Below are 11,448 nucleotides of genomic sequence, written 5' to 3'. Positions count from 1 at the left end.
GGAAGTTGCCTAACATCAATATAATGTTGTAGGTCCTCGTGCAACGTTGTTAGGCAGACCGGCCAAAGAGTGCTGGACAGCAGCAAGGGGGGATCAGGCACATGCCAAGAGTATACTCAGCACTGTCGCACAAGCGTTGACCGGATTTGTGCGCACCATCATGTTCACCTACTGTGACGGGCACTCGTAGCTGCGGCATCAGCGTAGAGCGCTGTAAGAGGTTGTGCGTATTGCTGCATTCGCCTCCCGCGATGATGTTCAACGCAGCGAGATTCAGAGACCTCTGTCAAGCAGCGGAGACAGGACACAGCAGTGAGCAGATCGCATGGCATATTGTCCCCCAAAGGCACAGTTGTACAGTGCAACAGACAATGCGAAGGCTGAGGGTGGCAACGGATTAAGTTGCCCGACAGGTGAAGTCGGTCCAATGGTCGCACGAGCAATACCTCCAACAGGCAACACCTACCCTATGAGGGAAGGCATCCCGCGCTACAACACCAGGACTTGGGTTTGCCGGGGCTCATCCGAATTTCCATCCGAGCAGCTGATCCACTCGCACATGAACGCCACGGAAAGTGGAAGTCGTGTGTGAATTGATAGTCCTTCGGGAGCCAACGGTGAAGTCTGGAAGCCTTCGACATGATCGGATTCGGCGAGCTCAGCGCCCACCTGCAGCATATCACGGCCCTTCGCGTTCTAGTCCAGCGCAACGGGCGAACAGCTACTGAAGGACCACGAGCCCTGATGCGGCGGAGAGACAGGGACGGCGAGGGTGGACGTGGCGCTCAGATGCCCTGCATGGATCTTCAACTGTATCAAGTGAAAATTTGTGCAAGTGCAAACTGACACTCATGGTCGCGAATCCTTCTGCGGATTCGCTTGCGAGAGGCAGAGTCGCCGTGGACCTGGGTCCAGCGCATGCAAATTGATGCTCCTCCCAGACGGGCCTCTCCTGCACCGCAGCGGATACGATGCAAAGGGTTGAGGTGGCTCAAAGTATACATCCGAGACAGTCTATGCTCTCGCACGGGTCGTCGGCTAGATATGGTAAAAGGCATGACCAGGAGCTGCGACGCCGGGTTGGCTGTGCTTGCTGCGAGCCAAGAGGCCGTTGGAATCATGTGTAGCATGATAGGTCGTTCGCTGCTCGTGATGCAGTGGATGTTTTGACCATGAGCGCGTGAGGCGCACGAAAAGAGTGGTTGATCACTGGGTTGGGTGGTAGTTCAGGTGACGCGATCGGCGAGGAAATGGCGTTTGGACGATTTGGTCTCGGCTGGTCGTCTGTCTTCTTCAGTGCGGATATCGACGAACGCGGGTAGGCGCACATTCTTTTGCATGGGATGTGAATGGTCGACATGGCCGTTGCTTATGGGTAGAGCTTATAGTTTCAATAGGTCGCGTTGCAGGTTGCGATGGATTGGGGAGGACGACAGCTCGATGTTCTCAGACATTGACAGGCGCGGCTATCAAGCCTCGTGCTGCACGTTTGGTCAGGAACCCTCGTCGGGCGGCGGGTGTCGCATTATCGAGGCGTTGGCATTGCTTCGTGGATGCCACGCACATTAATAGGTTGACCATCTCTCAGCTGCTGCACGGTGCACTCGTCTCGGGGGCACTTGCCGATCGTGCGCAGTCGGCAGCGATTTAGCCTTGCAGCTCCCACGCCCGAGGGCAGTCGCAGGCACAGCCGGCCATATCGCATCCCACTTCATCGCGGCTAATTATGCAGGGGCAGCAGACGTGCGAGATGTTGCGTGTTTACGAGGTCTGGTGCTGCGGCCTCATAGCCTGACACAGTAGTAACATCGCGCACAGGATGTCGGAGAATCCACAGCAGGTTGGGGTCCAGCGGGAACTGGTGGAGGACGACGGCGACAACTCGGACATTGTCAGCCACGCTCTCAACACCCATTCTGCTGCTGCGACGAAGCGAAGGTGGGAGAGACAGATCGTGCTGTTCTCGCAGGCAGAATTACACGTGGTTTGCACGGCAAAGGTCAGGAAGGAAAGTCATAGCAGTTATCAGCGGAGATGCATGTGACGACGACGACGATGATGCCGGGTTGACGAGAGCAACGTGATGAAGCAGCAGCGTAGCAGCAGTCGGAAATGCGGGCGGTGATTGCTCATCATCGGCCGCGCCCGCCAATCAGCGCCGGTGCGGCACTTGTCGAGTTGGCGAGCAAAACGGCCATGGCCCCTCCCTCCATCACACCCGTCCCTTCCCTTCCCTCTCCGACGACTGCTTCGACACACACCTCGCCCACCGATATTCACCAACACTCCAGCCCTTGGATGGTCTCTGGACGCACGACTCACGATCCCCACGACCACGAACGGCGAGCACATTGAGTGCACGATACCCGCAGCCTCGGCAGTACCACCATTGTCGCATCCGCCAGACATCCGACGAAGCGGCAGCCACACCTCATCTCCCACACAAAGAACGACCACGTTGAAAGCGGACGCCACTCCTCCGCCCGCCATACAACACGCGAACAGTCGGTGACACGCCCCTCTCTGTCACCGACATCCTCCCCTCCACCCGCCATGTCGCAAAACTTCACCGGCCGTCGCGCGCCCAACGTGTCGCAATATCTGCAGGGTCTCAACGAGGTGCCGCAGCCCGGCCAAAACATGCAGAACGACTTCCCTTTCGACGATGCCTTTGACATCGCCAACGTCGACTTCCTCGATCTCGATGCCGTCAATGCCTTCCCTGGGCAACCCACATTCGAGCAGGACGCCAAGAATGGTTAGTCGATTACTGATCGTTGGCTATAGCCGACATATTGCACACATACTGACAGGACATGCTCCAATACAGCGCAGAACTACCAATTCAATGACTTCTCGTCCTTCCCACAGACGGCTGTTCCATCACCGACATCCACTATGCCATCACCGCCCGCACTCCACGGCAACTATTCTGCTCAGCAATTCGCATCTGGCCCGGCACCCGGCGAGAAGCGCAAGGCTTCTGTCGCCATGCCCGATACTGCTGCCGACCTCGAAGAGCAATCGCGTCTCGCTGCTGAAGAGGACAAGCGTCGAAGAAACACCGCCGCCTCAGCACGTTTCCGAATTAAGAAGAAGCAACGTGAGCAGGCATTGGAGAAGCAGGCCAAGGAGATGAGCGACAAGGTCGCCTCCCTCGAGGGCAAGGTTCAACAACTTGAAATGGAGAACAAGTGGTTGAAGGAACTCATCACAGAAAAGAGTGACGTCAAGACCTTGGACTTTGCGCAGATGAAGAAGGAATCCGACGGCCGGAAAACGGAGAACCGCACTGATGGCGTGGGCACAGAAAGCGCTGATGCGGAGTCCACGGCATAGCTGTCTACTCCTATGGCACCTTCCGTCATATCCTGGTCACTCCGCTCCATGTGAGGTCAATCGCCAAGCATGGACGTGCAGATATCTTGATGATCCGAAGGATGCTTGTTGTGAAAAGTTGATTTGGTTTTTCCTCTTTGCCTCTCTTCCCCTACCTGCTCCTCATCATCACCCTCGACCGCTCTGTTCCCGGTTGTCTTGCCCCCAGCACAGCGTACACGGAACAGAGTTCGGTCTGGCCGCCGTTTGTCATTTGTCGGCAGGTCTTTATATCAAGCTTGTTGCGTTTGAGCAATACCCCTCGGAATACAACTTACGGGGTTCTCTCGAGAATTTGGATAGGATAGATTTTCATGAAATGACAATGAAGAGGATCGGTCTAATGATCTGATGAATTTATTTGTTGCCTGTCGTCCCTTTCACTTCCTCTTTTCCCTTGCTATGAACCCTGATATCTTCTTCCTTTTGGCATCGAACCTATAATAGATGACATGTGGTATGAGTATGAGTGTCTGCTAGTCTGACATGATGGCCCATAGACTTCCGAGGCTGCGTACACAGTATCGTCACGTCGATGCCCACCAGCATTGCCTTTTCATTATCGACATGGTTACAAGCTTACTTCAGTTTGCGAGCTACTGTAGCTATTCCTAGACGATTGTAAAAAAAACTTCTCATCGCTCATTACTCTGATGAAACACCAATGAATCGTCACAGGCAATAGACATGGATGTCGTGGCAGGCTTTGACGATTTGGGTAAGGAGGGAAACATGAATCTACATTATCCGTACTCAGCAATCCAATCAATGCCTGTTTCTTCCATTGACTGCCGTGGCTTTGGGCGTTGAGTCAGTCATACTTTCTTGACATCGAAGTATGTTAGGCCGGAGGATATACATGTATGCACGAGATTTTTTAGTTCCCTTTGCTTCGATATTAGTATATTAGCATAAAAGATAGTCAACCTTCAGTTCCCTGGAAACATAAACAAAACAGCGCTTCTGAGATAAATTTCTAGAGGTTCACAATGTAGTATAGCAGACCCGTTGAAACTGAGGTTCCGTTTTGGGGGTCCATGGATCATGGTCACATTCATTCATCCATCTTAAGTTGCCTGGCAATACGACCCCCTTTCGCGAACCCTAGAAGGGCCAACGCTTTCGCTAAACCAATCAATCAAAAACATCAACAGCATACCTCTCTCCTCTCCAGTTCTCCCATTTCTCCCTCGCCTGTTCTTCCGTCAAAAGCTCCTCTCCCGGCTTCTCACTATCCTCCTTCATAATCCTCACCGCCACATCTCCAATCGCTCTTCCCACCTGCGCACTCCCGCAAATATACGCTCGTGCGCCATCATTTTGGAAAATCCTCGCCACTTCCGCTCTTTCTTTCCATAGTCTGTCCTGAACATATTTGCATCCCTCAGATTCTTCCGAAGCTTGACTATAAGCGGAGAAGACCTTTACGACGCCCTTAGCTTCCCATTCAGCGAGTTCTTGCGCGAAAAGCTTATCGTGGTCCGGTCTGCGACATCCAACGAAGAGGAGAGCTTCGCCGAGTTTCTTGCCTGAAGCTTCGGCTTTGATGGCGCGTTCTTGGAGAAAACCGCGGAAAGGGGCGAGACCTGTTCCAGCGGCACCCATAATGATGGGCAAAGAATCGTCCAGAGGAAGGTGGAAAGCTGGTGAACTCTTCTTGACAGCGACTTGTAGAGTTGAGCCTGGCTCGAGAGATTTGAGATAGCTGGTTGCTGTGCCTCTGTGTTTCTCGCTTTCGATGACGCTGAAGGTAATTGTGGCTTGGGTTGATTCGGCGAGAGGGGAGGATGAGATGCTGTATTGGCGGAGGCGGAGGGAAGGGTGCATCGCGAGGAAGCTGCTGAAGGGAATTTTGATATCTGGGTACCTTTCGAGGATGTCGAGGACGGAACCGCTGTCATCTGCCAGGGGCCCTTTGGCATGTTGGGCCACAATTTCCTTGTTCTTTCTCGTAGCTGGCACGCTGAGCTCGACATAGCCGGCTAACACCACGGAAACGGGTAGCTCCTGCTTGGTGGGGATCGTAGCATGAGACCCATTGGTGATTGTCATCGACGTATCCCATGGTAAAGAGAATCTGCGCAGAACCCGCGAGATGACCTGCTCGTGATTCAAAGGCAGCACGGCGAGATAATCGCCCGCTTCGTACCGCATATCCGTGGGCAGCTGCAGCGTTAGGTGTCTTTTCTCCGGTGCGACCGGGTGGGTGATGCGCTTATTTTCCAGCACCTTGGCATTCTGCAGACGGTAATGTAGATGTGAAGCTCTTGACGTGGTGGAGAGTTCGATCTCGAATGTGCTCTGCGAATCGTTCTGCGCAACATCGGGAGACAACACCTTCCATAAAGTGTCGGACCAGGCATCAAAATCGTCGAAGATCGTGCCTTGTGACACATCGGTCTCGCCACGTTCCACCAGAACAGTTGCGCCTTTGCTTTCGAGTAATTGAGCAATAGCTCGTGGGACTTTCTGATATGTCGATACCCAATCCTTGTGTCCACAGCCAAACATCGCGAATTTCACACCGGCGATCTTGGCTGGCTCAGTTGTCTTGAGCCATTGCATAAAGATCTTTGCATTCTCAGGTGGCTCTCCTTCATAAGTGCAAGAGACAAAGACGACTGGATGGTCCTTGGGAAGATTGTCCACCGCGCCGTCCAGTGAGCTCACTGTGGGCACAAAGCCACGAGCCTCAGCAGTAGACGCCAGAGACTGGGCGAGGTTCTCGCAAGTCCCAGATGACGAGCCGTATAGGATTGTCAGTCGGCCGCCGTTGCTGGTCGGCGCGCGACTGTCGATATGTCCGTTGGCGACCGAGTCAACTCTTGGCTCCATTGCAGGAGCGCCGTGAAGCTTCTTCACAAGTGTGATGGGGTCGATGTTCTCTCTCAGACGTGCTTTGATGTAAAATCCGGCAGGCTTAATCGTGAGCGATTCAGCGATCTTCAACTCGTAGCTTGGATCAGCCATGCGCAAGTTGAAATTCTGAAGGACAAGGGCCATCGCCAGGATCGCCTCTTGCCACGCGAAAGGTCTGCCAATGCACCCTCGTTTGCCTAAATCTCGCGTCATTACATTGCTTACACACAACATCGAGTAACTCACCATTCCCAAATGGCTTCCAAGCAGCAACAGGTATTTTTCTGAAGCTCTCGTCGAGCATTCGCTCCGGGTTGAACTCGTTGGCGTCCTCGCCAAAAACTGCGGCATCCCGTCCGCTTTTCGTGAGGAGCGCAGTGATTTTCGCATCCCCTGGAAGGACATATTTTCCACCAAGCACTATCGGCTCCTTCGTGGATTTGGGGCCGACGGTGAAGCCGGGCGCGGTGGGCGCGAGACGAAGGGTCTCGCGCAGGACAGCTTCGATGTACGGAAGCTTACTCATGTGCTTGAACTCCACGGGTCCAGATCCAACGACGTTGTCGACCTCTTGCTGGGCCTTGTGCAGTGCTTCAGGGTTCTTGAGCAAGTAGTAAATCGTGAAAGAGAGCAATCCTGACGTCGTCTCGTGCCCTGTCAGCAGTTAGCGAGGGAGCGACCACAGCAATATTAGTCGGAAGCTGTCATAGTACCTGCTACTAGGAAGGTTATCATCTGTAGAATAACAAGGTTAGCAATGCATCTAAGAAATCCTCCCCGTACATAGTCATAGACTTACATTATTGATCACTGTCTCATCGGTTAGTGGTAGCCCCGTGGCAGGGTCTTTGCCGTTCAGCATCATGTCGAGGAGATCTTTCTTTCGAGGCGACTGCTTCCGTCGATCGACACATTCTTGTGCCACACGTTTCATGAGGGCTATGTCTTTGAAGAATTTCTTCTCTGCCCCAGGGTTGAACAAGGATTGGATCTTCGTGCGCTGAGTTCTCCGGCCAGCCTCTGTCAGCACATCCGCCATCGCTCGCACGAATTCATGGAGGTCTTCACGATAGAACGAGTTGAACCGCATATCCATAGCACTGGAATTGTGTTAGCGTCAGATGTTAGTCGTGCTGGTGAAAGCTTACCACAGCGCTATTGAGTCGAGTGTCAGCCTCGTCATATCACCAGTGATATCGATCTCTCGATCTGGACCATTCCGGGCCCATTTGGCGATCAGTTGACTTGATATATCGTGCATTTCTTCAAATGCATCTTTGATAGCAAGAGGCCCAAACGCAGGCTGCGAAATGTCAGTCAGTTTAAGGAACGGACCGGAGCACAAAACACGATGATAGTCCGTACCGTGAGGGTCCTGTGGGCGGCCGCCCAGTTGTGTTCGTGGTTATGAGCAGTGAAGAGGCCATCTCCCGCAAGGTTGCGGACTTCTTCGAGGGCATCGTCAATCTTCTTTTCGAATCGGGTCTCGTCACATAGCTCTTCTACAAGCGCAGCCGATGAGACGATGTAAAACTCGTAATTAAGGACCTTAAGCTTGAATATCTCCCCTGATGCTGGTCAATGCAATGACTTCAACGATGTGCGGGGAACGAATCGTTACCATATTTGTCTGCCAGTCGTCCTACACTCTGCGTGCCGTTCAAAGGGTCAAGGTCGAACAGATTCCCGACTATGGGCAAGCTTGGCGGTTGTGGGATCTTTGAAGGCATCGTATGGATGATTGTTGTTGAATAATGATTCTGTTAGTCTTGTTGGAGGGCAATATTCGGCATGGCGACGAGTTCATATTTGGTCGTGTTATTATATGCCTCCTACCATATGAGACTGAATTCCAGTCAACGAGCAGGTCTTGGCGAGGTTGCGTGGAATCCGCGGCGAGGCAAAGCAACGCATCAGGCAGTGACGCGCTCTAAAGCCTGCGCAACGAGCCAGGCATATCGTTTAAGCTCAGGTACGAGCGTGGTCTGTTGGCGCTCATGGCTCTGCGATTCGATGCGTCGGCGGTCAGGAGATTGCTGGCAGTCCAGAACGCGGCCTCCGCGGCGAGCCGAATTCAATGTCAGTCGCATCCCCGTCGTAGACATCTTTACAAGATGGCCGTATGCCATCATCGCTCCTTGGAACACGCGCCAGTCTCCATCGTCCGCCCAGACGGCCTCACTCGACGAGGCTGAGCGGTGTCACTGCCTCTCGTCGCCGACCCGGACGAGCGCCGCACGCCTTGCTGCCCACGGCCACGATGTCGACGCCCGCCACGAGGGCCTCGAAGGTTCGACACTTCTCCTCATGGCCGGTGAGCTGGGTGTTCTCAGCTTGCGGGACATAGTCGCTGCAGTTGGGCGGTGATTGGTGACTAGCAGACTAGAACATAGAGGAGTGTTTTGAGTTTGAGCAGGGCAGGGAACAAACACAGCCCGGGACACCGAACTAGAACATGCAGCCCGAATAGAAACAGGCGCCAAGCGAGTCAAGGCGGCCACCCTGCGCGCCTTTCGAGGCTTGTTTCTCACTTCCTGTCCTCACCTCATCCTGTTCCCATCCGCAAGGCTGCAGCGAAGTTGACGAGGAAAGGCACGAGCAGCCTCAGGAACATTGAAGGATGCGCATTGCGGAGCGGAACACCTGCCGCCGAATGCCATAGACGAGTCCTCAGGCAGTCGCGACACGATCCTTCCCTTCCTGGATCCAGGATATCGACGCGTCAGCAAGTCTCGCGGCGAGTTGAAGAGGCAGCAACGCCCTCATCGCAGGACATGGCTTCCTCGGTCCTCCCCAAAGCAGCAAGTATCCAGTGATGCCACCATCTGGCCGGCTCGCCTCGCTGACTGGCGCTCGTCTCAGTGCAGGAATTGCCGTCTACGCAAGATCCGATGCGACAAGAAGTATCCGTGCTCCAGCTGCCAAACATCCGGAATCGAGTGTCAGAGGTCGTCCAACAGCATCGCGCTTCCCAGCGCCCAACCTTATCCCTCTCCGCCACCTGCTGCGCTTTCGTAAGCTGCACCACGCCACGGTCGCTGTAGCATGGCCATCGGCTGACGGGCTTACAGCACTGTCGACGCCCAAGGACTCGCTCGCAACATTGAGCAGATCAACAACGCCGTCCAGCAGCTCCTCACGCTGCAAACCAAGTCGACCGGGAGCCATACAAGCCCGCATCCGCTGTTCGCTGAAGACTATGCTGCTGAGCAGACCGAGCCGACGGAACTGCACGACAGCGACGCCGAAATCCACGAAGGAGTCTCTTCCTTCAACGCGCAGGCACTGATAGCGGGAGAGGCTTCTCAGGCTCTTGCCGGAGGCCACGACCAGCTCGTCGCGGCTCAGGAAGGCCTTCGATCCCTCCGACAGTTGGTTTCCGATGGTAGCCCAGCACTCAGTGATGGCGCCTCACCGCGGGCACATCACCAAGCGAGTCACGCTTCGTTCGCGAAGAGCCTCAATCTTCTCCCCATCGAGGTGGTCCTACAAGTCGTCAAGGTCTTCAAGACGCATGTCTCTTCTGTCGTCCTCCCCTACGGCATGCCCGGTTTGGACTACCTCGAGAGCGCTTGTAGAGCTGCTTATTTCCCCACCGAACCACTGTCTCCCGGGCAGATAGCCGTCATGCACGGAATGCTCTACTACCTTCTCTGGGAATGGATGAGCCGTGACGACATACCAGCGCCTGGCAACATCGACTTTGATGCCATGATGAAGCTCAGCGAGAGCAACTTCGAACTCGCCTTGCGCACTTACGATGTCCTCGCATACGCTACTCAGGACAATGCTATGGCGTTGTACTTCGCTGCAATCAAAGCTCGAGAGCACTCCAATGTGAAACGCGCATGGTCGTACGCTTCGTGCGCAGCGCGCCACCTACTCAACATGGGCTTGCATCGTCGGTCCACGCTCGCGGGATTGTCCTCGGCGCAACGCCGTGAAAGATTGATTCTCTTCTGGAACATTTACGGCCTGGAGAAGAGCCTGGCACTGACTTTGGGCCATACCGCTACCCTGCGAGACGACGATATCGATGCAGATCCAGTTCCTGTCAACCAAGATCCCCGGTATCGGGACTGGGATGAAGTGCCTAACCTTGGGGCTCGGCTGGGGCGAGTCGAAGGTCAAATCTTCGATCGCTTGTACACAGCCTCCGCCCTTAACAAGAAATCCGAGGAGCGTATTCAGATTGTGCATGAGCTAAGCCAGGCATTGGAAGAATGCCTATTTAGTTTCAGAGCAGTACGGCTACCCTAGGCTTCAGGCGTTGTGAGCTCGCTGACACTACTTACCAGCAGCGTTCGGATGAGTGCATTTTTCCAGACATCTATGACTTCGCCTTTGGCGACACCAATCACGTTGCATACTACTCCCTCCTGACGACCCTGCATCGGGGCACATACGCTACTAGCACCTCGCCTGGAATCATAACCCACGCCTGCTACGACGCCGCGCGAAAATGTCTTCAAGCACACCTTGCCATCATCGAGCAAGTCCGACTCTTTCGAGGCGGACAACTAACGCAGAACTACCTGACCTGGGCCCTACAATACGGCGCCTTCACCCCTCTCATAGTTGTCTTCCTCCATTCCCTCTCCGACCTCGACGAGCAAGATCTTGCTCTCCTTCAACGCTTCCACGACTCTCTGCTAGACGTTCCTAAAATGACGGAAGGCACCCGCAAACTACGAACCACCTGCGCCATCTTCATATCCGTGGCCAAGGTATACGTCGAATCTCGTCCAGGAGGAGACTCCAACTCCTCCGCGCAACATACTAGCAACAATGCCAACACTTCGAACCTTCCCACCACAACTCTCGCCCCGAACGCCGAAATTGTCCAACGTCAACAAATTCAAGAGGCCTTCGATCGAACTACTCAGGTCATTGGAAACAGCAGCAATGATGCCTCGCAACAACAGCATCCACAGTCAACAAACCCACAATTACAAAGTTTCCCAGCTTGGGAACCTGGTCTGGGTGATTTGACGCAAATCGATGAAATGTCGGCTTTCATGGACAACTGGATGGACGGGAGTCAACAAGCTGCTGATCTGTTCAGTGTGGATTTTGGGGGTGGGCCGTCGTCATATGTTGTGTGATGTGAGATGAAGTGATTACTGGCATCGTTAGTGGCATCGGGAGATGAAGAGAAAGGTGACGAGTGATATCCCATGGCAGGAGTATGCTCTTTTTGAAGATGAAGAA

At 54.1% G+C, this 11,448-nt stretch overlaps 3 protein-coding genes across 3 annotated transcripts; 2 read left to right on the top strand and 1 right to left on the bottom strand.

Annotated features, from left to right (window-relative positions):
* Positions 1-2,553: 2,553 nt before the first annotated feature.
* RHO25_007182 (uncharacterized protein) lies at positions 2,554-3,339 on the top strand (the record flags this gene model as incomplete). Its single annotated transcript, XM_023597950.2, has 2 exons — positions 2,554-2,758; positions 2,831-3,339. The coding sequence occupies 2 exons, from the start codon at positions 2,554-2,556 to the stop codon at positions 3,337-3,339; spliced, it is 714 nt and encodes a 237-aa protein (XP_023452286.1).
* A 1,173-nt stretch (positions 3,340-4,512) lies between these two features.
* On the bottom strand, positions 4,513-7,967 carry RHO25_007181 (uncharacterized protein; the record flags this gene model as incomplete). The annotated part of the gene is made up of 7 exons (XM_023597949.2): positions 4,513-6,434; positions 6,484-6,891; positions 6,951-6,972; positions 7,037-7,337; positions 7,386-7,540; positions 7,603-7,805; positions 7,859-7,967. 7 exons carry the CDS (start codon positions 7,965-7,967, stop codon positions 4,513-4,515), a joined length of 3,120 nt encoding a protein of 1,039 aa, XP_023452285.1.
* Positions 7,968-9,011: 1,044 nt separating this feature from the next.
* On the top strand, positions 9,012-11,342 carry RHO25_007180 (uncharacterized protein; the record flags this gene model as incomplete). Its single annotated transcript, XM_023597948.2, has 4 exons — positions 9,012-9,038; positions 9,100-9,251; positions 9,309-10,482; positions 10,539-11,342. The coding sequence occupies 4 exons, from the start codon at positions 9,012-9,014 to the stop codon at positions 11,340-11,342; spliced, it is 2,157 nt and encodes a 718-aa protein (XP_023452288.1).
* Positions 11,343-11,448: the final 106 nt, after the last annotated feature.

This window comes from Cercospora beticola, chromosome 4 (genome assembly GCF_033473495.1).
Source record: "Cercospora beticola chromosome 4, complete sequence".
Taxonomy (NCBI): domain Eukaryota; kingdom Fungi; phylum Ascomycota; class Dothideomycetes; order Mycosphaerellales; family Mycosphaerellaceae; genus Cercospora; species Cercospora beticola.
Note: the sequence above shows the minus strand (reverse complement) of the source record. Positions and strands in the feature narration are given on the sequence as shown.